Source organism: Denticeps clupeoides, chromosome 1 (assembly GCF_900700375.1).
Source record: "Denticeps clupeoides chromosome 1, fDenClu1.1, whole genome shotgun sequence".
Lineage (NCBI taxonomy): Eukaryota > Metazoa > Chordata > Actinopteri > Clupeiformes > Denticipitidae > Denticeps > Denticeps clupeoides.
Window position 1 is genome coordinate 1,192,995 of NC_041707.1, and position 26,524 is coordinate 1,219,518.

Consider the following 26,524-nt stretch of genomic DNA (forward strand, 5'->3'; position numbering starts at 1 on the left):
GGCCGATCCTTTCCAAGCCACTTGGTAAGATCGCTCAGCAATGTAGGAAGCAAACCACCGACGTTTGTATTCAGCCTTTCTGCTTTCCAGGCCAAGTGTAGTTTGCTTCTCCAACTACCCCTTTCTTGGTTTACAGATCGTGTCCCATGTCAAAGTGGCCAGGACTAGGGGCCACCATAGTTGAGGACAGTGGCGCTAAGATGATATGACTCCTTGGTGAGACCTCAGCTTCTTCTGTTCACATTTGGTTGGATTCAGAATGGCGGTGTTAACAGGGCTCAATTTAGATTCTCTTTATTCATATTCTTCATTCAAAGTGATGAAGTTCTCATTCAACGTGTTTTCTTTATCTTCATGACCATTTACGTTGGTAGATTCTCACTGAAGGCATCAAAACTATGAATGAACACATGTGGAGTTCTGTACTTAACAAAAAGTGGAGACCTGACCTCCACAGTCACCGGACCTGAACCCAATCCAGATGGTTTGGGGTGAGCTGGACCAACAAGTGCTAAACACCTCTGGGAACTCCTTCAAGACTGTTGGAGAAGCATTTCAGGTGACGACCTCTTGAAGCTCATCGATAGAATGCCAAGAGGGTGCAAAGCAGTAATCAGAGCAAAGAAACTAGAATATAAAACATGTTTTCACTTATTTCACCTTTTTTATTAAGTACAGAACTCCACATTCATAGTTCTGATGCCTTCAGTGAGAATCTACCAACGTAAATGGTCATGAATATAAAGAAAACACGTTGAATGAGAAGGTGTCCAGACTTTTGCCCTTTATTGTATAAAATCACTAGAAAAATCATAGATAACTTACAATAACGTACAATAATCATAGATGTATCGTAGTAACTTTTAAGGTCTGACAGGAATTCCTTTGGGGTATTAGAGACACCTCCACACGAAAGGTAGTTTTCCCCCAGCGCTGAACTGATAATAATGAATTTAAGATTTTACCTTTTTTCCAAAAACGCGAACTCTTCTTCGCCCCGTCGGGAGACGGCGGGCCGTGCAGTGTCCGCCGCCGAGCAGCAGGGGGCGCCGCGCCGCCCGTCGCCACCGCGGGCCGCGCCTCTTCTTCTCCTCCCCGCCGTCCGCCGTCAACACGGCCGGAGGACCGGGGCGACGCAGGCGGCTCCCGCCGCTACAGGACCCCGTGTGACGAGGCGACGCTGATCGAGGGATAAACAACGTCCACGTCCCACTCGTGTTTGGGGACAGTTTCAGCTAAACGTGGGTTATTCGGATCTGTTGTGCACTGGCGCTGGTTTTTATCTCAACTGGGAAAACAGAAGAGACAAAAAATATGAACTATCAGCTTTTTGGGGGGGTTAAGAACGTACCTGGGATCGTGAGACTTGCGTGGTCTAAATTATATTTACTCACCAGACGGTGTTTATTTCTGCCACGGACACGTTTATATTAATTGTCGGGGTTTCCTGTTATCGACGCATTTAAACGTCCTTGCCGTTTCGTTTGCAGGGTTTGGCGCTTCCCTTTTTGTGTGTGACCACGTGATCCCATCATCTGAAGGGACGTCTCTTTGTCGCAGCAGGACAGGGGACCGTGTGTGTGTGTGTGTGTGTGTGTGTGTGTGAGAGAGCGGTCGCCATGTCAGCTGGCTGTCCCCCCCAGTCCCCTGCAGTGCCGAAGACCACGATGAGCATGACGGGGACGTGCCCCCTGCTGGCCGCCACCTTCGCCTACTGGGACAACATCCTGGGGCCGCGCGTGCGCCACATCTGGGCCCCGCGCCGGCACGCGGCGGAGTCGCTGCTGTTGCTCAGCGACGGCGAGGTCACCTTCCTGGCGAACCACACGCTGAACGGCGAGATCCTGCGCAGCGCCGAGAGCGGCGCGGTGGACGTGAAGTTCTTCGTCCTGGCAGAGAAGGGCGTCATCATCGTGTCGCTCATCTTCGACGGCGAGCTGAAGGGCGACAAGAACACGTGTGCGCTGTCAATCATCCTGCCGCAGGAGGAGCTGAGCTTCTACCTCCCGCTGCACGCCGTGTGTGTGGAGCGTCTCAAGCACATCATCCGCAAGGGACGGATCTGCATGCAGAAGGTACATCTGCATGCTGGTCATTCGTCAGGAGGCCATTTTTCAACCTCCCCTGACATTAACATTTCTTTGCTTTTATGTCGGTCTTGTTGGTCCCCTAATTCTGTATGTGAAGTCTCTTGGTGGAGAATTAAAGCCACTTTGATCCAGTCCCACAGTGAGATTTCCCAGGACGCGCCGTTTCACCATCTGTAGCTTTAAATGCTAATCAGGAGGAGAGAGGCGGGACGAGGAGGAGAGCGGCCAATAGAAGTTGAGGGGACGTCATTATTTTTTTTTCAATAAACAATAAAATGAACCCGCTGGTTCTTCAGAGTCTCGCGGGGGGACTGTCCCTGTAACTACTGATTGCAAGTCGCTCTGGATAAGGGCGTCTGGTAGATGCTGTAAATGTAAACATTTCTAGCCACTGCAGGACCATAGACAGGCTCGGGGAACTTGTTTTAATGTTCAATCATCTCACAGAGTCACTTTTTCATGTCAGGGGACCATTAGTAAATAATATAAATGTGGAAAAACGGACGTTAGCTGCACCCAACGTTTCTTAGAGGTATTTCTGTTTTCCCAAAGGGTTTCGACATTATCCCTGTCCTGACATCTGAGATCCTTGCAATCATGAACCTGCTGTCCTCAATGAAGACACACAGTGTACCAGAGGACGTGGACGTGAGTACACACACACACACATGGTCTCCATTTTAACACCAGTATACCCACATCAGCGTAAGATCTGGTGAACCTGCATATTAAACCCATGCTGGGCGTTTTTGTCCGTTCTGGTGCAGATTAAAGACACCGTCCTGAACGACGATGACATCGGTGACAGCTGCCATGAGGATTTTCTGCACAAGTGTGTTTATTAACTGGCCCGTTCGCGCCAAAATCTCCTTCATTCTTTTTATCTTTTTATTCTTTGCTTTTCAGGGCCATCAGTTCTCATTTGCAGACTTGCGGCTGCTCCATGGTGGTTGGCAGCAACCCTGACAAAGTAAACAAGGTACCAGAGGAAGCGCTTTGGGTGATTCCTTATACCAGTAATTCTGGACTGGAGGACCACGGGGATTCTGGAAATGTTACCTCTGCTGAAATTGGATACGCGCCATAGCACAGCACACAGAGACACAACGAAATGTGTCGTCTGCATTTAAAGGTCCCCTGACATGAAAACGTGACTGTGAGATGAATAAACATTAATACGAGTTCCCCGGCCTGCCTATAGTCCTGCAGTGGCTAGAAATGGCGGTCGGTGTAAAGAGTGTTTTGGTCGTTCAGAGAGCGGCAGCTCAGACGGTCGGATCTGGAATTTGTCCTCTTATGACGTCATAATTCTAGATTGGTTTATTGTCAGCACAACAGTATACACCGTACACCGTGTATTGAAATAATGTTTCACACAGACCCCCCATAGTACAATCATAAAAGAAAAATATATATGTAAATACACACTAAACTATACTAACTAACGTCTCCCAGACGGTAGGATGGAGAACCAGGCGTGTGAGGGGTGGTGAGCGTCCTTCATTATGTACCGAGCTCAACGGATGAGGTGTTTTTCGTAGAGCTGGGAGATGGTGGAAGTGGAACCCCGATGATGCGATCTGTCTTCACTGTCCACTGCAGGGCCTTCTGCTCGGTGACAGTGCAGTTCTCGTACCAGACAGTGATGTAGCAGCAGAGAACATCTCAGTGGTCCCCCGGTAGAACGATGGGAGGAGGGAGGTTGGCCTTCTTCAGCTTCCTGAGGACGTGCAGACGTTGCCGGGCTTTCTTGGTAGTGGAGGTGGTGTTGAGGCTCCAGGAGAGGTCATCTGTCATGTGCACACCCAGGAACTTCACGCTGCTGACTATCTCTACAGCAGAACCATCGATGTGCGGTGGGGTGGGGACAGTCGGTTTCTTCCTGAACTTGATAACCATCTCTTTGGTCTTGGTGACATCGAGAGTCAGGTTGTTTATCTGGCTCCAATCCACCATCTCCACTCTGTAGGCAGACTCATCGTTGTTAATGTTGTGTCATCTGTGAAGTTGATGATGTGGTTGGCACTGCAGAGTGAACAGCGGTGGGCTGAGGACCTTGAAGGTCTTGTTCCACAGACTGGGGCCTGTCTGTTAGGAAGTCCAAGATCCAGCTGCAGAGTGGAGAGCTTATTCCCATCAGGTCTAACTTCATTACAAGCTTCTGAGGGATGACAGTATTGAATGCTGAGCTGAAGTCGATAAACAGCATTTTTTGTTGAGGTAGGAGAGGGTTGTGTGGAGGGCAGACGAGATTGCATCGTCCCTTCTGTGGAGCGGTTTGGCCGCTAGGCGAACTGAAGCGGGTCCCGATTCTGTGGAGGTTGGGTCTTCATGCGCCCCAGAACCAGCCTCTCAAAGCACTTCATAATGATGTCTGTGAAGGTCCTCAGTCATCCGGGTGAATTCGTCTGAAAGTTGAGGCGTGGCAACTGGACTTTCTTTCTTTAACGTAGAGACGTTTCATTCTGCATCCACAGGACGTTGTCAATCTTGAGGGAAGTTGGCTTGTGACCACAGATTTATCCTTTACTTTACTTTTACTTTATTTAGCAGATGCTTTTATCCAAAGCGACTTACAAGAGGAAGACACCAGCAATTCTCGTTCGATTTCTATAGAATATTCAGTTTACAAACTGAGAGCCCTGATAAGGCTTAGACTTGTCAGTGAAGAGCATGCTCAGAGATTGTTAGGTGCTAGACGAAGAAAAATTATAATGTATTTATACATTTTTGTATTGTTTGTGCAATGTGTATGCATGTGTGTGTGTGTGTAAGTGTTATCCTCCAGGTTGGTTTCACCTCACTCCTGAAGGTGGGTAGATGTGACCGCCCCGCCCTGCCAGCTCTTCCTGCCCCCATTAAGCGTGTCATTAAATGTGGCCAACCTGGTGGACGTGTGAATTGGGCCTGTTTTTTTGGGGGGAGATGGATGAAAGGGCAGCAAAATAGGTTGTGTCTGAGGCCTCCACCTCTGTTGGGTGGGGGGTATAATACCCATCCTAATGATGGGTGTGAGTGCTATGGGCCGGTAATCATTGAGGCAGGACACAGTTGACTTCTTTGGCACTGGGATGATCTCGGTGGCTTTGAGGCAGGTAGGTACCACGGCTGAACTCGGCGATGTGTTGAAGGTATCTGAAGGAATGTTGTCTGGTCCTGCTGCCTTTTATTCGTCAAAAAACGCAACACGACGTCCTGTCTGCACCAAACGTTGTGGTTGGTGGATGGTGTTGATTGCGTCATTTCCGCGAATGCCCAACTTCTATTGGCCGCTCTCCTCCTTGTCCCGCCTCTCTCCTCCTCATTAGAATTTAAAGCTACAGACGGTGAAACGGCGCGTCCTGGAAAATCTCATTGTGGGACTGGATCAAAGTGGCTTTAATTGTGCACCAAAAGACTTCAGATACAGAATTAGAGAACGATATTAAAAAGCAAAAAATAATCATAACCCATCACCCTTAGTGCTGAAAATTCCGGAGAGGCGCCTAGGGTGCAGTGTGTGGGGACTACCTTGATCAAGGGCACATCAGTGACACCATGACCTTTGACTAGTCTGTTTACCCACCAGGCCACCCCTGCCCTGTTACATTGTACAGGACCTAGACAGTTTGTAAGATATTATGTCATATTTCCCATACAGTAACACTTTACATTTACAGCATTTACCAGACGCCCTTATCCAGAGCGACTTACAATCAGTAGTAGTGCTGCACGATTTATCTAATCGCAATTGTAATCACGATGTCAGTCTGTGCGATTACATGAACGCAAAAAGCTGCGATTTAAATGATTAGTACATGGATTGAATCGGCAACATATCACTCATTCTCTCAAAGTTTGCGAGCTGACTGAAGTCTCACTTCAGTCGAATATGACGTATTTGGTCACATGACTTTCGATTCGGTTCAATGGAGACCTCAGATTCGTGACTCGCATAGACATATGGTTAGACGCCGCATGACGCGCTGCATTGTACGTCAACGTCGCCGCCATATTGCGAGAGGTTCTGCTGTGGAGTGAAGTATATACATGTCTATGGAGAGAAGTGCATAAAAATGCCTCACTCTTGTGCTGCTTGGGGCTGTACAAACCGCTGTACACTCCAAACCAGATCCCGGGGGATTACTTTTCATAGGTAAGGCAGGACAATTGTTTTGAATATATTTGGCCGTTATAAAATCCCGTTTTATTAGTCTTAACCTTAGCTAATCTAGGCTAAGCTAGCGAAGCTATGCATTCCTGTGTTCAAGTCAGCCTCCAAACAACGTTTTGGCTAAACGTAGGCATTAACTATTTAGACTGTTTCCTAAAGAAATTCACCTCAGTTTACAAACCTTAACCTTAGCTAAGCTAGCAAAGCTATGCATCCCTGTGTTCAAGTCAGCCTCCAAAAAAGAACTATAATACGGGATTTTATAATGGCCAAATATAATTAAAACAGTTGTTTAGCCTTACCAGGGTTTGTCGTTCGACAGTTTTTTGTGATTATTTAATTTTGTAGAATATTGCATTTTGAAAGCACTGGGCATTTCAAGTTGTTATAAGTAGTTTGTATGTTTCACTTTGAAATTAAACATTTCACTATTAGTAATTTCTATGCGACTTTTCATTGATATACAAGCATTTATCATATCGCAATCGCATATCGCAATATTGATCTCAATAATTGCAATATGTCTTTTTCCCCAAATCGTGCAGCCCTAATCAGTAGTTACAGGGACAGTCCCCCCTGGAGACACTCAGGGTTAAGTGTCTTGCTCAGGGACACGATGGTAGTAAGTGGGGTTCGAACCTGGGACTTTGTGCCCCTCTGGTTCAGAGGCGGGTGTCTTTCAAACATGAGTGAGTGCAAAATTTCTCCCTGTAAAATTGATTTAAAAATATTGCCTCGCTCTGTCTATATGATCTCCTGTAGACTCATAGTCATATTTTCACCGGATCAGTTGTGACGGACTATATTCTGTCAAGTTCTGGTGATGCTAATGGCGGTAAAAAATGACGATTCCTGCAGATCGTTCTGACGCTCTGCCTCTTCCTGACCCCCGACGAGAGGAAATGTTCTCGCCTCTGCCACGCTGACGGCTCCTTCAAATACGACACTGGCCTGTTTGTGCAAGGCCTGCTCAAGGTGTGTGTGAATGTGCATGAACATGCCCACATTTCTAACACTGTTGTCCCTGTTGGCGTTGACGGCCGTTGAATTTGTGCCCGTCCAGGACTCCACGGGCAGCTTCGTGCTCCCGTACCGGCAGGTCCTGTACTCGCCGTTCCCGACCACGCACATCGACGTGGACATCAACACGGTGAAGCAGATGCCCCCGTGTCATGAGCACATGTACCACCAGCGCTGCTACGAGCGGGCGGAACTCGGCACCCTCTGGAAAGCCTCCAGCGAGGAGCACGTGACCCCTGACAGCCTGATGCAGGCAAACGACTCTTTCACCCCTGACCTGTATGCCCCCTGACCCGAATTATACACACGCACATTTCCCACACTGGCAACCGTACTGCATGAAACCCATGTTGTTATGCGCCATGCATTAGTGGGTTTTGGAGGTGAAGTCACTGGCATTGTGAAAAACTGCAGCACAGCACATGGTGACACGGTGAAAACGATGGCTTCATAGCTCAGTGGCCAGAGCACTGGTCTTGTAATCCAGGGGTCGTGAGGTCAGATGTTGTAGTCACTTCAGTTTTTGGGCGGTGGGCCCGTAACCAGAAGGTTGCCGGTTCGAATCCCGATCCACCAAGGTGCCACTGAGCAAAGCACACATCCCCACACACTGCTCCCCGGCGCCTGTCATGGCTGCCCACTGCTCACCAAGGGTGATGGGTCAAATGCAGAGGACACATTTCACCGTGTGCTGTGCTGCTGTGTATCACCATGACAATCACTTTAAAAATGTCCCCTCTGCATTTAACCATCTTTACACCACATTTTCATGTCAGGCGACCTTTGACCTCTGCATCTGTCCTTTGTTCGTAAAAAGCCAGACGAAGCTCAGGCCAGTTAATTAAACCCCCTGTGAAGTGCCTAATGAATTCTCACTGATGCTTCTAAGCGAAGAGAGGACATTTACAGCATTTGTACAGAGCGACTTACAATCAGTAGTTACAGGGACAGTCCCCCCCTGGAGACACTCAGGGTTATGTGTCTTGCTCAGGGACACGATGGTAGTAAGCGGGATTTGAACCCGGGTAAGTGTGTTACCCACTAGGCTGCTACCAGATTAGTGAATTGTGCCACAGTATGCAAATGTTCACCTCTCTTGCACGCGCGTGTGTTTTAACAGGAATATATTCCAGGATGTGATGCACAAGGACACTCTGGTCAAGTCTTTCATAGATGAGGTGGGTGGCGTCTCCTCTCTGTGTGGCAGATGTTGGCGGTGCCACCGTCATGGTTGTGTCTGTGCTGCAGGTCTTCCTGCTGAAGCCCGGTCTCTCGCTGCGGAGCGTCTACCTGTCCCACTTCCTGCTGCTGCTCCACAGAAAGTCCGTCACCCTGCTGCGCTACATCGAAGACGAGACGTGAGTCGCGCGGTCGCCCCACGCTCCTCCGTCAGATCATGCCTTAGAAACTCGCCAGCTCACCAGTCTTAAAATGCTCTTCCAGGCAGAAAGGCAAGAAGCCGTTCCGCTCGCTCAAGAACCTGAAGACAGACTTGGACTTGACCGTGGAGGGCGACCTCAACATTGTGATGGCGATGGCGGAGAAGCTGCGGGCGGGGCTTCACTCCTTCGTGTTTGGGAGGCCGTTTTACACCAGTGTGCAGGAACGTGACCTCCTCATGAACTTCTGATGCCACCACTGCGGCCTGGTTGCCCTTCAGAGGGATGTTTGCACGTCTTGGTGACACAAACCCGCCGCCAAACGCCGTTGGCAGCTTGCAAATGCCCTCGTTTCTGCGTTTGACCTGTTGTGCAGTGTTACAATGATACAATGATCTTGCTTTTTTGGACATTTGGACATTTACAGAATTTGCTTTAGTGTGTGTCATATGTGCCATCGATGCCCAGTGTGCAATTAATCACAGATCTTTCTTTCTGACGTGTAGCAAGTGGTGAAATTGAGCTTCGTGCAGTGCCCTGCTTTGCTGGAGCTCTGCTTTGTTTGTGTGAGTTTGCACTGTACATTAGAAGGGAAGTCGTGCATGTGAGAAAACTGATTAAATGGAATTCATTGAAGTGTTGTTCTAGTGCCATACTGTCAATAAATGAATGTCTTTGCCATTTATGTATTTGTGTGTTTTTAATGAATAATAATTTAATTATACGTTTGAAATTTTACGTTCGGCTTGTTTACTTGGTTCTGCGTTCTTTTTACGCTCGTTCTCTATTCGTCAAACCACGGTGTCAAACATGCTGACTTCCTATTGGCCGGCTGGAACGTCACTCGAGATTTATTTTCTGGACTCCGTGCGGCCATTGGTTGACTCTCGCCCCGCCCTTCGGGAATGGAACCGGAAGCAGCGCAGCGGCCAGCACGTAGGAAGGTAAACACGGACGGCGGCGCCGGAGAAATGGCCTCCTCCCCGCGCCGTGCGGAGCGCTCCGAATGACCATGGGCGCGGCGTAACTCCCCCCCACGGGCGACGACAGGTTGGTTCTCCGTTCGTGTCGCTCGGCGCCGCGGCCGGGACCCGGGTCGGCGTGGTGTGGACCGGGCCGGGTTGCGGGAGTAATCGCTGCAGCTGCGTAATTAATTTGTAGGCATCATTAATACAGTCCTCCTCCTCCCTAAATGCACCTGCAAGTGAAGCGTTTTGGGCCGCAGTGTCGGTAAATATAAAGATGTGAACCCACAGAAACTGGTCACTTTATGGCCCTGAAAGCGTTTTCCGTGTCAAAGGTCGCCTGCTGGCGACTGGAGTTGTGAGTCTGATTTGTTACAGCAGCTCTTGGTCGAGATCTGACATTTTCTGGTTAAGTCACGAAACCACAGGTTGTCCCGTGGGTCACGTTTGTCGTTTTTGTGGACACGCCACCCACCTCAGTCGTGCCGCTTGTTATTCGTAACTTATCAGCAGGCCCTGTTCTGTGTAAATCCCGGTCGTGTACCTGACCTCGGAACAGAACGGAAAACTTCAGGAATTAATGGCTTTTTATATTTAATTGCATCCTCATTAAAGGTCCCCTGACGTAATTTTTTCTTTTATGTGGGTCTTGTTGGTCCACTAATACTGTATCTGAAGTCTCTTGGTGCAGAATTATAGCCACTTTGATCCAGTCCCACAATGGGATTTCCCAGGATGCACCGTTTCTTTGTCTGTAGCTTTAAATGCTAATGAGGAGGAGAGAGGCGGGACGAGGAGGAGAGCGGCCTATAGAAGTTAAGGGGGCGTTCGCGGAAATGGCGTCATCAACACCATCCACCAACCACAATGTTTGTTGCAGACAGGAAGTCGTGTCGCTGTTTCTCCAGAACAAATAAAATTAACCCGCTGGTTCTTCAGAGTCTCGCGTGACGGAACTAAAAAATACATTTGTGCTCATTTTTACATCCAAACACAGAGCAACTGCAACGCTTCACACGTTTGGAATGACGGTCGGTGGAGATCATGTTTTAGGGGCGGGCCGGTAAATTCTCTGACCGGAAAAACCATGAGAAACGGGAGGTAACCTTTCCCCTCATGACGTCATAAGGGGACAAATTCCAGATCCGACCGTCTGAGCTGCCGCTCTCTGAACGGTGAAGCAGAACGACCAAAACACTCTTTATACCTGTCGCCATTTCTAGCCACTGCAGGACCGTAGACAGGCTAGAGGAACTTGTATTGATGTTAAATAATCTTAATTTTCATGACATTTTCATATACTTCAAGTACTGTCAGGCTATGTAGTTGATTTTATAAATGTTTTTTCTTCTGCTGATATGATGAGATCTGTGTGAAGATGCTTCAGGAATTAGAATGAACCTTGCCGTCCTCGGGACGAAAGTGAAAGCCATGTGATGTTATTGCCACATGAAGGGGAATGTGATCAGTTTTGCTCTTCACTTGTTCCGGTAAACACGTAGATGGAGGGGGAAAAAAAACACGCACAACATTCCAAATAGACAGAGTGTTGGATGGAACTCCTCTTTCAGGAAGAGCAAGTGCATGTTGGCTATAAGCACTTCATTTGATCTAGACGTGCATGCTTCCACAGATCATATGCATGTGGACTAGTTATTTCTAGTTATTTTCCTCAAACCACTGTATAACTGTATAAAAAAAAAAAAAAAAAAAACGGATGATCATTCTTGCCACGGCGCGATGTCTCGCATATACAAATAGCATTTTAAAGACCGAAAATGTCCAAAGTCCAAGTGGAACTGCTGTGGTGACAGGCTCCCATGGGGCGGTGTGATTGTATTGGGCTGGGATCAGGGCAGATTTAGTGTGAGTGCCGCATTTGGAGGATTTGTGGCATTTTGGTACAGGCGGCATGAAGCAGGTCACGTGACTATAATTTAGTTTTAATAATTAATGACTGTTTTTGTGTGTGTGTGTGTTTTGTTCCAACAGTTTGGAGAAAACATGGACAACAACAAAACCTTTCCCAACCTGAATGACCTGGACCACATCCTGTCCCCACGAGACTCCAACTCTGTCTGGCTCCTGGTTGGTAAGTGTTGGAAGTCGCCAGCGTGTGTGTCTGTGTGTGTGTGTGTGTACGTACGTGTGCAACGTTGAGCCTCCGCCTGGTGCGTGTTTGTATAGCGACCATTCTGTCCTGCGGATGGATCATCTACCTGACGTACTACAACTCCCGCAACGTCGGCCTCATCCTCACGCTCATCATCAACCGGCTCTACAAGAATGGCTACATCCACATTGGTGAGTGTGTGGCCAGCGATTCTCCCGACTCGTTCTGTTCCCGGTACTAGTGTGTGTGTGTGTGTGTGTGTGTGTGTCTGCAGGCTCTTTCTCCTTTTCTGTGCTCTCGGGGAAGGTCATGTTCCGCGATGTCTACTACATCAATGAGGACATGTCAATCAGGTAACTCGAGTTGACAAGACATGACATCACGTTTTACACACTACGCTCATGCCGGCTGTGCTGTGCTCTGTTTTTTGTGCTTTTTTTTAATATAAGAATTGTGTTCCTTGTACAGAATCCAAGATGGCTTGCTCATATTCCGCTGGTGGAAAATGTACAACCCTAAACAGAAGCAACACGGTGAGACGCAGACATTTTCAGAGTCGACCTGTTCAGTACAGTTGAGGATTAGAAAATAAATAACTAGGGATGGGAATTAAAAAAAAATTAGTACTAAAATGCAGATTAGCTGCTTGACCAACGTTGCTGTAATGAGTATATTCTTGACCTGCTGACCATCTTCAAATCATGGTGGATAGAGAAAAGCGTCAAAGTACTGTCAAAATGTAGTTTTCGATACCGGTATCAAAAAAATCCTGACAATACCTTAACGTTACACAGTACAGGGTTTCTGCAGATTAAATAGGATTCTCAAAGGCCTTTGAAAATCTGCAGATTAAATAGGATTTTCATTAAGGCCTTAAATATCATTAAAATTAATTCTAAATTCTAAAATTAATAGCTTAATTCTAGAGTTAAAGGTCACCCTAGTCAATTTATTTTGTGGTAAACTGTGAAAATTACCTTAAAAAAGGTCTTCAAAAGTCTTACATTTGGCTTTCTTCAACCTGCAGAAATGTAGAATTTAAAGTTATTAGATTTTGTTCCAGTTAGTTTAAAGCATTACAAACTTTCTTTTAATGGCTGTTCCCCTTCCATCAGATTTATTCATAATGTTGTTTAATAGACTTTGATGTCCTGACATGAAAAAGTGACTTTGTGAGATGAATTAACATTAATACGGTTCCCCAGGCCAGTCTATGGTCCTCCAGTGGCTAGAAATGGCGGAGAGCAGCAGCTCAGGCGGTCAGATCTGGAATTTGTCCCCTTATGATGTCATGAGGGGACAGGTTCCTCCCGTTTTGCATGCTTTTTCCACCCAGAGAATTTCCCGCCTCTCCCCTAAAACGTTGCATTTAAAGCTACAGACGGTGAAACGGCACGTCCTGTCAGTGGACCTTTTATATGCTTGTAAAGGCTAAATAGTTTTGTATGTATCTTTTTATTTTGTACCTGTTTTAGACCCGAAGGCGGAGACTCGCTTGTACGTGACTGTGAATGGATTTGAGTTCCATGTGTACAACCGGACGGACCTGTACGCACGCCTGCAGGAGACCTTCGGCCTGGACCCCACAATCATCCCCCCTCACCGTGCTGAGGAGAAGGGTAGCGAGGAGTGGGGGAACACCCTGGACAGGTGAGGCAGACCGGCTGCTCGATACCTACCAGTTCAATCAGCTGTTGATTGGCTGGAAATAGAAGTCCTCTGGTTTGTTTTGTCTTGTCCAGTGTCAACATCAAGACGGAGACTCAGGACCCATCATCCTCATGGAGGTCCCTTATCCCCGTCATCAAAGTCAATATCAGTACTGTGAGTGTCAAAACACACACACACACACACAGTCTTTTAGCTCTATCTAGTGGTGGTTCCTTATCACACTGAGGCCCAAACGGGAACATTTCTATCCGATCTAGCATTGCGTCCAGGCGTAGACGCTGTGTCCGGGACCCAGAATGGTTATTTTCTAAAACTGGTCCCATGGTGAATTTCTCTTTTCTGCGTATCCATGGAAACCGAAACTGACTACTATGTGGACAGGGCCTGAAAATTTCTCATCTACTTTGAATATATGCAAGTTTATCGATTCATCAATGCAGAGAAATGAGTCTGAAGAGCACTGGTATCTTCTTTTCCTTGATCTCTGTGTGTCGTTCTTTTCTCTCGCTTTTGCCTTCTGTCTGTGCGTCCAGGGCCGTGTGGCGTTCGGTAACCACCACCTTCCTAACACGCTGTGTATGAACTTCGACGACGCTTTCCTCACCTACACCACCAAGCCCCCCAGCAGCCACCTGGACCAGTTCATGTACATTGTGAAGGGCTCCCTGGAGAACGTCCGCGTCATGCTGGTGCCCAGTCCACGATACCTGGGCCTGCAGAACGACGAGTAAGACCCTCAGATGTCGCCGCCTGGGTGGCTTGTCCTGTAACAGTGGAGCCTTGGATCTGTCACATGGCCACACTTCCACTTCCTGTCACTCATTTGTAATTAAAAATGTGCCATTTTAGTTTGGGCTCAGGCTTGGTCTCAGCTGGATGCTGTGAAGATCACATTTTTTAAAAAACCTTTGATTGGTTGTCTGGGGTTAATTGAATGCTAATTGGGTTAGTGTTGGAAATAATTGCGTTTAATTGAAATGTAATTCATGTGTAATGGGACTAAATGAGATTTATATAAGTGAGACCGTGGTGACGCGCAATTGGCTCATGGCGTAGTAATGACGACCATGCCTCTCCTCTGCAGGCCCCCCCGGCTCATGGGTGAGGGGTTTGTGGTCATGCAGTCGAACGACGTGGACATTTACTACTACCAGGATGAACCAGGTGTGTCTGAGAGGGAGAGCAACAATGCGAAATAGTGGCAGTAAAATGTTTGTCGTCAACCAAATGTGTGTGTGTCTGTGTGTGTGTGTGTGTGTGTGTGTGTGTGTGTGTAGGGCTGGTTCCAGAGGACCAGGACTCTGATGCTTGTTCTGAAGGGACTAAGCTACAGGATTTGCCGCCCTGCTGGGGTCTGGACATTGTCTGTGGGAAGGGGACAGATTTCAACTACGGACCTTGGGCTGATAGGCAGAGGTGCCACACATCAAATTCAAACAAATTTCCATAATAAACCTTTTAAATGCCAACGGGAGGCTGTGATGCATAGAAATGGATGTGTTCATCATTTAGAAGATGCGCATATGTAAATGTAATTGTAGTTATCGTGTGTGTATATGTGTGTGTAATTGTAGGGATCATGTGTGTGTATGTGTTCCCTGCAGAGACTCTCTGTGGAAGTTCTTCCTCCCAGCAGATTATCAGCCTATGAAAGTGAGCGAGGTGGCCACGCCCGGGAAGCCCCGACAAATTCAGGCGTTCGAGCTCCGCATGAACATCATCGCTGATGCAACCATCGACCTGCTGTTCACCAAGAACAGGGTACACGCGATCACGTTTAACACCAGTACAGCACAACACTCATCACCATTCTGCACAATCTGCTCTTTTTATTCCGTTTTTATCTTTCAACGGTATTAGGCATTTAACTTTTGTAGAACTTTGAGATTTGTCTAAATGTAAATAGCGTTATTAGTAAAAAGCTTTTACAACTTCACCATGAAAACTGTAAAATGTTGCACAAATTCTAGCAAATTTGCCAGGTCTTTCTAATGACAATTATAACTTGTCTGTGTTGTTAAGGTTACTGTGTCACATAATTTACAGTGATGACTGGGTGAGACCTACAGAGAAAGCAACTTACAGTACAGTATAAATGAACAATATGTTCCTTTGTTATATTTCATTTCAGACACTAGAATTACATTTTCTTTGAAGAAATTTTAACCAGGTCCTGTAAACATCTTTTAAGGCACAATATTACAGTTGCATGATAATTTATATGGTCCACAAAAGCAGCATTTACTGAGATGTCAGCACTCTTATTATTATTATTATTATTATTATTTGTTTCCTAGGAAACAAACGCCATCCATGTGAATGTTGGTGCCGGCTCTTATCTGGAGGTGAACATCCCCATGACTGTAGGAGAGAATGGTATTACGTTCCTGTTCAATGTCTTACTGGTTGTTCCTATTTCAAGCTAAAGATGATCACACGGCCCTGCTGTGTGTGAATAATAACCGTTGACGTTCTCTTTCTCCTCTGACAGGCTACTCCCCCACCATTAAAGGCCAGTTGCTGCATGTGGACACGACCAGCAGCATGCAGTACAGAACCCTGCTGGAAGCCGAGATGCTCGCCGTGAGTGGGAATATGTAAGCTTGTATGAGCATGAGTTTCTGCTGGTGTCCGAGTACATGGCTGCTGTTCCCCACAGTTCCATGTGATTGCCGGCTACCCGCGCATCTGGAACATGCCCCAGTCGTGGCAGTGTGAAATTGAGGTTTATAAAGCCACCTACCACTTCATTTATGCACAGAAGAACTTCTTCACAGGTGTGTACTCACTTAGCTTAAGTAGTCCAGCATTCTTGTATCCTTATTATGATTGGTCAAGTACTAATGTACTATTATTTGTACTATTTGTAATTATATGTTCTTGGTTTTGGTTTAACAGCTCCTTTTAGTGGTCTTTAAATGACCCCACTGAGCTTTTCGCGTGTGTATGTTTGTGTTGTGCAGATCTTATCCAGGACTGGGCAAGTGACAGTGAGCCTGACATCTATTCCTTTGTTCCGTACGCCTGGAAGTTCAAGATCCTCTTCCACCAGTTTGAGATGATCTGGGCAGCCAACCAGCACAACTGGATCGATTGTTCCACGAAACAGCAGGAGAACGGTGAGAAGAACACATTGCTAGCGTTTCCTGTTGGAACGCTTGCCCTGGCCTTGGTGTTTTGTGTTTCACAAAAAAATGAGATCCCTATGAAGCAGATTCATGACTAACAAGCTACAACGAGTCCTTTTTTTTTTTTACTCATTAATAGTGTGTTAAGCAACATGAAAGGCATCTTAAAATGAGCAAGCAATTTGCGGTTATTCCTCACAAAAAAGGTTTTTATTCATTTTTTTTTTTTCCAAAAAGGTTTTTATTCAAACTTTTATCCAAACACTTTCATTAGATCAAAGCTTAAAACCTGTGGCTTATTGGCTCTAGAACTAAGCCCATTTAATCAAACTTTCTGTGAAACATTTATGATGTATATCATAAATGTCATGTGATATAATAAAACTATGAAATACAACTTCATAAACATAGGTTAACGTAAAAAAAAAATCAACCTTTGAATTTCAAACACCGTTTCAATACCAAAAGAAAATTAATGTTTCTGAATATTTTGCCTCTACAATTTCAGTGCATAGTTTCCAATGTTTAAAACACAACAAAATTTTAAATAATATTTTTCAGCCTTCTGAAAAACTTGTGAAATTCAGGCTCATTATGCTCCACTGTACTGATTAACTGTTATTGTTTTTTGAAGTTAGTTATCACAACTTCCTCGAGGAGTTAAATAAAAGCCCGCCCACACTGACATCTGATTGGCTCTTTGTCTAGGGAATCGGAAACACGCAGTGATCCGCACATACACGCTCTTTCTCTTTTCTGTCATGTGAGCGCATGATGCAAACGCTAATGTCTTGAATGCATGCTCTTGTTTGCTTGGTCTAGTTTTCGGGATATTTATACAATTTGCAGACATCAACATGTGGAACGGCCCAGGATCTTCTGGGAAACTTTGCATATCTGGCAGCCATGCGTCTTCGTTTAAAAGTAACGTAAAGACCCACACAAACGATGCTGAATATCTGCTGCTTTATAGATCGGTTAGCAATCATAAAAATACGATACCTTGTAGAAGCTCCGAGTCCGCTTGGAGAAGTGCCGTTCACGTGAGGATGCGTTCGTTTCAGGTGCACTGATGTCTTAATTTTCCGCCATTGCCATAGAGAATAAAATAGATCACGCCGCCGTAAAACTTCAGTTCAAACAGTCTGTGGAAAACAATGATATCGGTGCTGCGCAGTACTCTACAAAGCGGGAGTGGTACTATTATAGATGGTGACTTTGGTGACTAATTAAACGAAGCCTTGAGGCAAAGAATTTACCTAAAATTGGGTGAGGGGAGGTAGTAGCCTAGTGGGTAACGCACTCGCCTGTGAACCAGAAGGCCCAGGTTTAAACCCCACTTACAACCAACGTGTCCCTGAGCAGGACACTTAACCCTGAGTGTCTCCAGGGGGGGACTGTCCGCGTGGCCAACTACTGATTTGTAAGGCGCTCTGGATAAGGGCGTCTGGTAAATGCTGTAAATGTAAATGTAAAATATTTTTTGTGTTCGAATCATTTGAGTTACTTAACTGCTTATTTCGGCCCTACTTCCTCAGTCCTAACCATATTTTACTTTGCACAAGAAGCATTGCAGAGACCTCTAACCTGTTTAGAATCATGGTCTGTATTCATATAAACCTGAATGGTAATGGCTCATTAGTTAAATGTGTCATATAGAGGTTTAACAAGCAGAACCCGTAGAGGATTCTGTTTGGTGTAACGTGACTCTATGATCGGTTCTGAATAAATATAGTATAAATGTTTGTACCAATTTATACAACAGATATGTCTATTCCTGAAATGCTATGTTTATTCAAACCAATTTGGAATTTACTGTGAAATTGTGTTAATGGCTGATGCACATAAATATGCATACATAAAAAATGATTGCTTCACACAAATTTCATTTTCTTTTCCTCATAAGAATGAGTGGTAATTGATTCATTGGCAATGCTTCATTAAATGTGTTAAATATTGACTGGTTTTGTAGTGCATGACTGCTTGACCGTCAGCCTATGGGGAAATTAGAATGCATCCCAAACCCTTTATTTCCCTTTTTTCCAACCTTTTTTCCTCTCGTGTGCAGTGTATCTTGCTGCGTGCGGAGAGACGCTTAACATCGATTTCACGTTACCATTTAATGAGTTTGTGCCGGCCACATGCAACACTCGCTTCTGCCTGAGGGTGAGTACGCCCACATTAACGCACTGGCACACATACTGACTAAACACGGGGTTCCTACGCTCGGGGGAAAAAAGATAATTTTTTTTTCTTGAAAAGTTTTGGAATACGAAATAATCATATACAGTTCTGGAAAATTAATTGAAATTTGATTGACACATGAATGTGTAATGATGTACATAGTAAGACTGCACAATAAAGGTTTTTTTTTTTTTTCTACATTTACAACTACAACATCTAATACTAGCGCAGGTCTAGAATCTTTGCTTCCATATTCCAGAGCTTTCTTAGCCGCGTAAAGTAAATTACAGCTGATGATCTACGCCGGAATGTGATTGGTCCATTTTACTCGGGCTCAGGCTGTGCGAACTTGGAGGAAGAAATGCTGTCGTTCAAGTTCAGCTTAGTTTTAACCGTTTTGTGGTAAATGTAATTTTTTTTTTTTGTGGTTCCTTCTTCATGCACATGGACACTCACGTTACGCCTGCGTTCTGTAGGCAGAGGACACAGACATGCGTCTCTCTCTGCCAGACTGCCACCCAAGCCGCTATCCCCTTCTGACCCTCGCCAACGACTACCAAGGCGCCCGGCCACCCCCCGACAGCTCCATGCCCGCTGAGGGCCACGCGGCTCCGCCCAAAACCAGCAAAGCCCGCTGGAGGAATATCACCCATGCTGAGTGAGCGCCTTTCAAATGATATTTAATATGAGAAATTAAAGGTTCGAAACTTCATCTGAGTCTTAGTGTCTGGCTTTTGACTGAAACAATTGTTTAAAATGATTGCACGTTGATTTTAAATGCAACCTGTCTTTATTAAACTTCAGCAGTTAAAAATATTGCATTTTAACAACTTTTTAAATGTGAATTAAACTGAAAATGAAGTAAATATTAGCAATGCATAACATGAACATAAAGAAATAGAAATATTTGTAATTGAAATTAAGATTGGAATAATTTTGTGCTGGACTGGACAGGGCGGGATGGGTGGACTGTTGGAGTGTGCCAAACTTCCTTCTCATCATTGACTACACCTGGCACCCCATCTACCCCCAGAAAGCTGACCAGCAGCTCAAGCAGTCTCGTGAGTGACCTTTGACCTGTCATCCGACCCCTGCTGTTTCCTCAGTTTATATTTGGGATGTGTTAGTCGTACACAGACCATGTGTGTGTTTTGTGTGTGTGTGTGGTAGTAGTGGGTACCACATCCACCTACAAATCAGAAGAGCACAAAGTCCCAGGTTCAAACCCCACTTACTACCGTTGAGTGTCTCCAGGGGGGACTGTCCCTGTCACTACTGGTAAATGTGTGTTCTTGTGTAGTTTCTGAGATGGAGGAGTCCATGCTGTCTGCATTGCGGCCACCAGAACAAACGGCTCCTGTCCCACCAGCACCACGCACAGCATCCGACCCCAGTGAGCTGCCACCTGACAGGCTACATGTGGAGATGGAGCTGAGCCCAGAGTCGCACATTTTCCTGTATGGACCTCTTCTCCGTGCGCTGGTGTCTATAAAGGTAAACGTGTGTGTGTGTGTGTGAGAAACCTCTGCTTGTAGCTGTCTGTCCATCTCAGGTCCACTTGACTGTCTGTGTATGTGTTCTGCGTACGTTCAGGAGAACTATTTTGGCGAAGATGACATGTACACGGATTTCGAGGAGTGTGTGTCCAGTCCGGTGCTGAGCTCCTGCTCGTCTTCGTCTGGTTGGACTGGGGCAGTCGAGGAGAAGGAGCCCCCCCACCCTCTATCACTGCGACCGTGGGACATCACAGTTCTTATCAACCTTCACAGGGTGCACGGCAGGCTGCCCACGGTACTCACACTCTACAGACCCACTCACGCACACAGTTCATCACGAACAGGAAAATGGCACGAACTGATGTGTGTCTGTGTTAATGGGCGTCCAACAGCACTGCAGCAGCGATGGTCCAGAGGGTCCCACAGGCTTCCTGGAGCGCCTGTGCTTCGAGATGAAGAAGAGCTACAAGGAGACTCTTCTCCAGCTGGTTCTGTCCCCCATGCACGTCTTCGTTAGTGACAACTACCAGGTGTGTGTGATTGAAGTGTGTCTGTCTGTGTGTGTGTATGTATGTTCATGTGTGTCTGTGTGTCCACAGCGTCCCTCTGTTGATGCGGTGCTGCGTGACGGACACCTGAGCCTTGCCGGGCTGCAGATGCGGGCGCATGCCATGTTCTCGGCGCAGGGTCTGCCGGCGGGCAGCGACACACTGGAATACGCCTGGCTCATCGACGTGCAGGCAGGAGCCTTGACGGGCAGAGTTACCGTTCCACAGGTCAGAGATGCCTTCATCCAGAGCACCGTACAGTAGCAGTAGTGACACGGACAGTCCCCCTGGAGACACTCAGGGTTAAGTGTCTTGCTCAGGGACACGATGGTAGTAAGTGGGGTTTGAACCTGGGACTAATACTCCATACTGTTTTTATACTACAGGAAAATACAAAACAAGCACAACTAAATTTTTTTTTTTTTTAAAGATTATTTTCAATAGTCAAAACTGCATATATATACACACACACACACACTTTGGGATTCGAACCGGCAACCTCCCGGTTAGGGGACTGTCTCTTTACCTGTTAGGCCCCCACTGTCCCAAATTAATAAATACATTTTAAAAATGTAAAACTAGATGATGAACAAATAAATAAATTATTTATTTTAATGTTTTTGAGCCAAACTAAAAAAATAAAGTGAAAAATATTAGAAGCGAAGACACAGCCATTCTTGTTGTTGACTAACTTCAACGGTATTGTTTGACCGTGGCAGTTAAAGCTTTACTCCGCTCTCAATAATTCTGTGTGGTGTAGCGGGACGTGCTGCCTGCTGCAATGCATGTTGAAAATTTCCGTGAACCGACTGATGCAAAACTGGAATTTAATTATCGATACCAGTGCTAATTGATATTTTAAATTTTTTTTGATAACAGTTTGAGATTTTGTTTAATGGCCATTTTCGTTACAGTGTGCGACGCTGCTGGAGTGGGGCGAGGCGTTTGTGTTCCACGTGGTGTCGCGCGAGTTCCAACTAGAGCAGCCGAAGCACTCGGTCATCTGCCAGCACGGGGTCGACCGCAGAGTGTGTGATGCCAAGGTGGGACACACAACACACACACACACACACACACACACGTTCACTTGAAGCTAAATCATTTGGGTCTTTGGATAAACACCTATGTCTAATTTTAACATGCTTATTGTTGGTCCCTATAGTCAGATGGTTTTATTACATTTATCTGCTGTATACAGAGTAGCCTTGTGTGTGTTTGTGTGTGTGTGTGTGTTGTAAAGCTGGCAGCCTTGCCTGGCCCGTGTCGTACATCCGAAGAACTGAAGTACACCATGACCCGCCTCTCCATGGATTCAGTGCAGCTGTTTATCGTGGAACATGGCTGTGCTGCCAACATAAAGGTACAAATACTTTTTTTTTTTTTTTTATTCATTTGTAGGTTTGAGATTGTTTTTAGTAATTTTCTTCCATGTTCACCTAAAGAATGAATTTTAGAACGTGCAATGCTCCGTGTGTTCGTCATCTCTTTCAGACGGGAGCTTTGCGATTGGCCACCTGCAACCTGCACACGGCTGCGGTGGGGGAGGGGATTAGCGCGGTTTTGCAGGATGTTGTGATTGGTCAATTCATCGAGCAGCAGGAGGTTCCGCGGGTGGGCCTGCCCCCACCTTTTCTTCGCCGCTCCCATTGGCTAGAGGCGGGTTCTGTGACATTTAACCTAATCACCGCTGACGTAGCATTGGCTGCTGACCACCCGGCTAAATATGAGGTCCAGAGACAATTTCTGGAGCTGCACGACACCCAAACAAAGAGGTAGGAGTTAGTTCTGTGTGATTCTTGACTCACCTGGATCCATTAAATAACTATTGAGTCACGAATCTGAGGTCTCCATTGAAACCGAATCCTTTGAGTCGTTACTACTCCATGTCTAAATGGTAAACTTTGTGACATAAATACATCTTAGAATCATTAAAATTACTACCATAATTACTACCATAAAAGCTGCATAACTTACAATTCCTTTGAATCTGAATCACTCATAGGTGGGTTAGCAATCAGAATTGCTCAGAGATCTAAGTTAAAATACGCATGTACATACCTGCGTGTGTATCCTGCGTTCTTTGCATCAGTTTTTGTGCACATACTGAAAAATTTACGGAACGTGTACAGGTACGGATCCAATACCGGTGTAATTTTTTATAGGGGCAGTGTTGCGAGACCTGTACTCAACAGATGACTATTTTAAGATACCGGTATTCATATATCAGCACAAACGTTAACAACGCAATTGCGTACGGATACGGATACGCATACGTAGCTCACAGCAAATATATTTCTGGCTTTAGCGCTACTAACCCGAGTCAGTGCATCCAGTGTTTCCTCTGGCCGGAATCGCTCAGAGGTCTGGGATCGTGCTACCAACCAGTGCATACGGCGGTTCATTTCCTCTACAGCCGAATCGGAATCGCTTAAACGAGAATTTGAAAGTGTTTGGTTCTCATCGCAAGGCACTTCTTCCCCTTGTCAGTTTGGCAGTACCGTCTCAAGTGACTCAACTGAATCACACACCCGGATCAGTTTACTGAGTGACTCGAGTGTTACGAGTATCTGTGCGCACACGTAAATATTTACCCATGTTGTGTTGTCTGCACTTGTTAGGTTGTGGTTCCTTTGGTCGGATGAGAAAGTTCGGCGTAGCCGGAGCCGCTGCGGTTGTCTGGGCGGCTGCCGCTTTTTTGGCGGTTCTTCTGGTGGGCTGGACTTCTTCCGTCTCGAGGAAATCACGCCGTCCTCCAGCTCCGCCTTCTCCTGTGCCGGTGGCGAGAGCGACATGCCCTATGGCCAATCCCTGCTTCAGCCTGGGGAGTGGATTGTCACCAAAGAGACACCGAAGCTTGCTGATGGTTTGTGTCTCTTCGCACAGTCAGAGATTATTCACATCCGTAATTTATTAGTATTTTTTTTTTTAAAGGAGTTATTTTTGTTTGTATAGGCGGAGGCGTGGCTATGCGCAGGGAGGCGTGTTCTCCTGTCCCAGCAGCCAATGGAGAAAGGCAGAGCCAGCAGCACCTGAGTCTGCAGGTGCCCCAACGTTCACACAGCTCCGCCTCCTCCTCAGAAGAAAACTCTTCCTCCAGTGCGGCCCTTCCTCTGTTGGGCGGGGAAAGAGAAAGCCCCTCCCCCAGCACCGAGTATGTCTGAATCTGTGCTTTTATTAGTATTTTTCAAAAAATAAGAATTCTGTACTTTAATTCAGATGGTATCCTAGCGGTTACGGAAGCGGCGCTGTAATCAGAAGGAATCCGCCAAGGTGCCACTGAGCAAAGTACTGTCCCCACACACTGCTCCCCGGGCGCCTGTCATGGCCGCCCACTGCTTCACTTCACGATGTGGGGACGGAACTTCAGCCACTGAGGTGCCACTGAGCAAAGTACTGTCCCCACACACTGCTCCCCGGGCGCCTGTCATGGCCGCCCACTGCTTCACTTCACGATGTGGGGACGGAACTTCAGCCACTGAGGTGCCACTGAGCAAAGTACTGTCCCCACACACTGCTCCCCGGGCGCCTGTCATGGCCGCCCACTGCTTCACTTCACGATGTGGGGACGGTACTTCGGCCACTGAGGTGCCGCTGACCATTGGCGGACCGGCAACATTCTTCCTTACCTGCTAGGCCACCACTGCCCTTTATGTAGAGAGGAACTTTATCAGCAACAATTTCAGTGGAATGAAATCTCACTAAAGCTTTCGCTGTCAGTCTTAATCATTGGACTGATCTTTGTAAAGCTGAAAAATGCCACCTACTACCATCATGTCCCTGAGCAGGACACTAAACCCTGACTGTCTCCAGGGGGGGACTGTCCCTGTGACTACTGTTTGTAAGTCGCTCTGGATAAGGCCGTCTGGTAAATGCTGTAAATGTAAATGAAAATCTGGCACCACAAATGTAGGTTAAATTATTTCTTATCAAGTGGTTTATTTCAGATAAATTCTCATTGAAAACAAGGTCTTTTCTAAATGACCTTTCAGCGGTAGTGTAGATATGTATTGATTTAAATGAAAATGCTTTTCAGAAGTTTCACTAATTTCACTTTACTGCATATGGCATATATTGACTGCATATAGCATAAATTATTAATTATTTACAAACAAATTTAACATTTAATTAACAAATGCACGTGTATATATAAATATAGCAGCGTTATGCCAGTTACTGTCCATTAGACTTGTTTCTGTTTGGGAAATAACATATAAAAAAAATGTAAAGAAGTTCCATGTGTGAGGCTTACTACAATTGACTGTGGGTGTGTGCTTGTGCCGCAGGTTTGTGGGCGTGGCTCCAGAGCCCCCGCTTATGGACACCCCCGCCCTGCACTCTCCTCTCCGTTCCCCGCTTAAGCGGCAGTCTTCCATTCAGTCGGCCCGCCTTGGCAGCACAAAGAGCCTCTCCGCTGCAGTTTTTGCAGAGAAGGCTCCGCCCCCCGCTGGCGTACAGTTCAGCAGCGAGGTGTCTCGCAGCGACGAGAACGTTCTGGATTCCCCCCGGCAACGGCGAAGCTATGGCTCCTTTCCCTTCACCCCCTCAGCTGATTCCAGCACCTTCCACCAGTACCGCTCTGTGGACTCGTCCATGTCGGTCGCCGACAGCGAGGCGTACTTCTCCGCCAACGAAGAATTTGAGCCAATCAGCAGCGACGAGGGGCCAGGCACATATCCTGGAAGGAAGCGTCGCCGACGGCAACAGGGACAGCCAATTGATCAGCGTAGTCGCACCTCGATCTACCACAGTGTTGAAGGCCCCCTGTCAGTTGCTGAAGTCCACCACCCGATCTTGCCAAGCCACACCTCCCAGGCGTCCTTCGTTTCCGCGCTGGGATTGGAGGAAGAGGTGGTCTCTGTGGAACCCGAGCGGGTGGAGCAAGGTCTGCTCACCATCCAGCCCCACCTCATGGCCTGCTACTGCAGCTACCTGGCCCACTACCACGTGGCAAACTGGTCAGTCAAGCAGCCCACCAATAAGAGGACGTCCAAGTCCTCTCTGCACCGCCCCCTGGACTTGGACACACCCACCAGTGAAGAGAGCTCCGCCTCGTTTGATCAACTGTCCATTCCTATGTTTAAGGTCCGCGTGTCTTTTAATTTGCTCATCATCGCTGAATAGTTTTCAGCGTTTGCATGTTTTGATTTTAGTCTCAGTAAAAGTTGTTTGTCTTTTGTTGGTTTGTTGGCGGTTCAGATTGTAAAAGCTGGTCTGTCTGCCAGCTGCTTGTTGGACAGGGGAGTTCAGCTGATGGGAGACTCCAGCAGGTAATTTCTCCCTGCAGTAGTAATCTGGCAGAGGCCCGTGTGAGGTTAAATTCTATTCATGATATATCGATTATGAAGCTCTGCTGTGCCGTCATGTCCTCAACAGCACACCCTACACCCCTCTGGACAAACGTGCAATGGAGAACACCGATGATGAGACCACAACGGAGGACTGGACTGTGGACCAGCCCCTAACACAGACCAGGACCACCGCAATCGTGGAGGTCAAAGGGGCCGTCAACATCGTGCTCACTCCACTGGTGGCTGAAGCTCTGGACAGGTGGGTCTTTTTCTATCAACAAGATTTTTATTGATTTTAAACAGGGATATAACAGGGTAAACATGTAACGATTCAATATACTGTAAATTTTATAAATTTTATAAACCCTATAGCACCCCCCTCCCCTCCCTGACTCCAAGCCAGCTTTACATGCATAAGGAAGGCTAGATACCAGGCATTTAAACAGACAAACAATTAAATAAGAAGGGAATCAGACTATAAGTGTATAT

At 46.5% G+C, this 26,524-nt stretch overlaps 1 protein-coding gene and 1 pseudogene across 2 annotated transcripts; both read left to right on the forward strand.

The window, feature by feature from the left end:
• The first annotated feature begins 1,081 nt into the window (after positions 1-1,081).
• On the forward strand, positions 1,082-9,323 carry LOC114789063 (guanine nucleotide exchange C9orf72-like). Of its 2 annotated transcripts, none has more exons than XR_003749614.1 (10): positions 1,082-1,241; positions 1,491-2,075; positions 2,643-2,738; positions 2,858-2,922; positions 2,997-3,069; positions 7,102-7,218; positions 7,307-7,516; positions 8,384-8,441; positions 8,512-8,621; positions 8,707-8,738. XR_003749614.1 is itself a non-coding variant. In XM_028978132.1 (10 exons), the coding sequence occupies exons 2-10, from the start codon at positions 1,620-1,622 to the stop codon at positions 8,891-8,893; spliced, it is 1,398 nt and encodes a 465-aa protein (XP_028833965.1). In that variant the 5' UTR covers positions 1,082-1,241; positions 1,491-1,619; the 3' UTR covers positions 8,894-9,323. The 2 variants fall into 2 exon arrangements, 1 of the variants encoding a protein (XP_028833965.1); XM_028978132.1 differs by having other exon boundaries at positions 7,307-7,542; positions 8,707-9,323.
• Positions 9,324-9,555: 232 nt separating this feature from the next.
• Positions 9,556-26,524, forward strand: part of LOC114797563 (transmembrane protein KIAA1109 homolog) — a 32,076-nt pseudogene continuing 15,107 nt past the window's right edge.

Excerpts from the sequence above, each read along its gene's own strand:
- LOC114789063 (XM_028978132.1), top strand. The coding sequence starts at position 1,620 with ATGTCAGCTGGCTGTCCCCCCCAGTCCCCTGCAGTGCCGAAGACCACG. Across the intron at positions 3,070-7,101 it reads ACCCTGACAAAGTAAACAAG|ATCGTTCTGACGCTCTGCCT; the intron begins GTACCAGAGGAA and ends CGATTCCTGCAG. Across the intron at positions 7,219-7,306 it reads TTGTGCAAGGCCTGCTCAAG|GACTCCACGGGCAGCTTCGT; the intron begins GTGTGTGTGAAT and ends GTGCCCGTCCAG.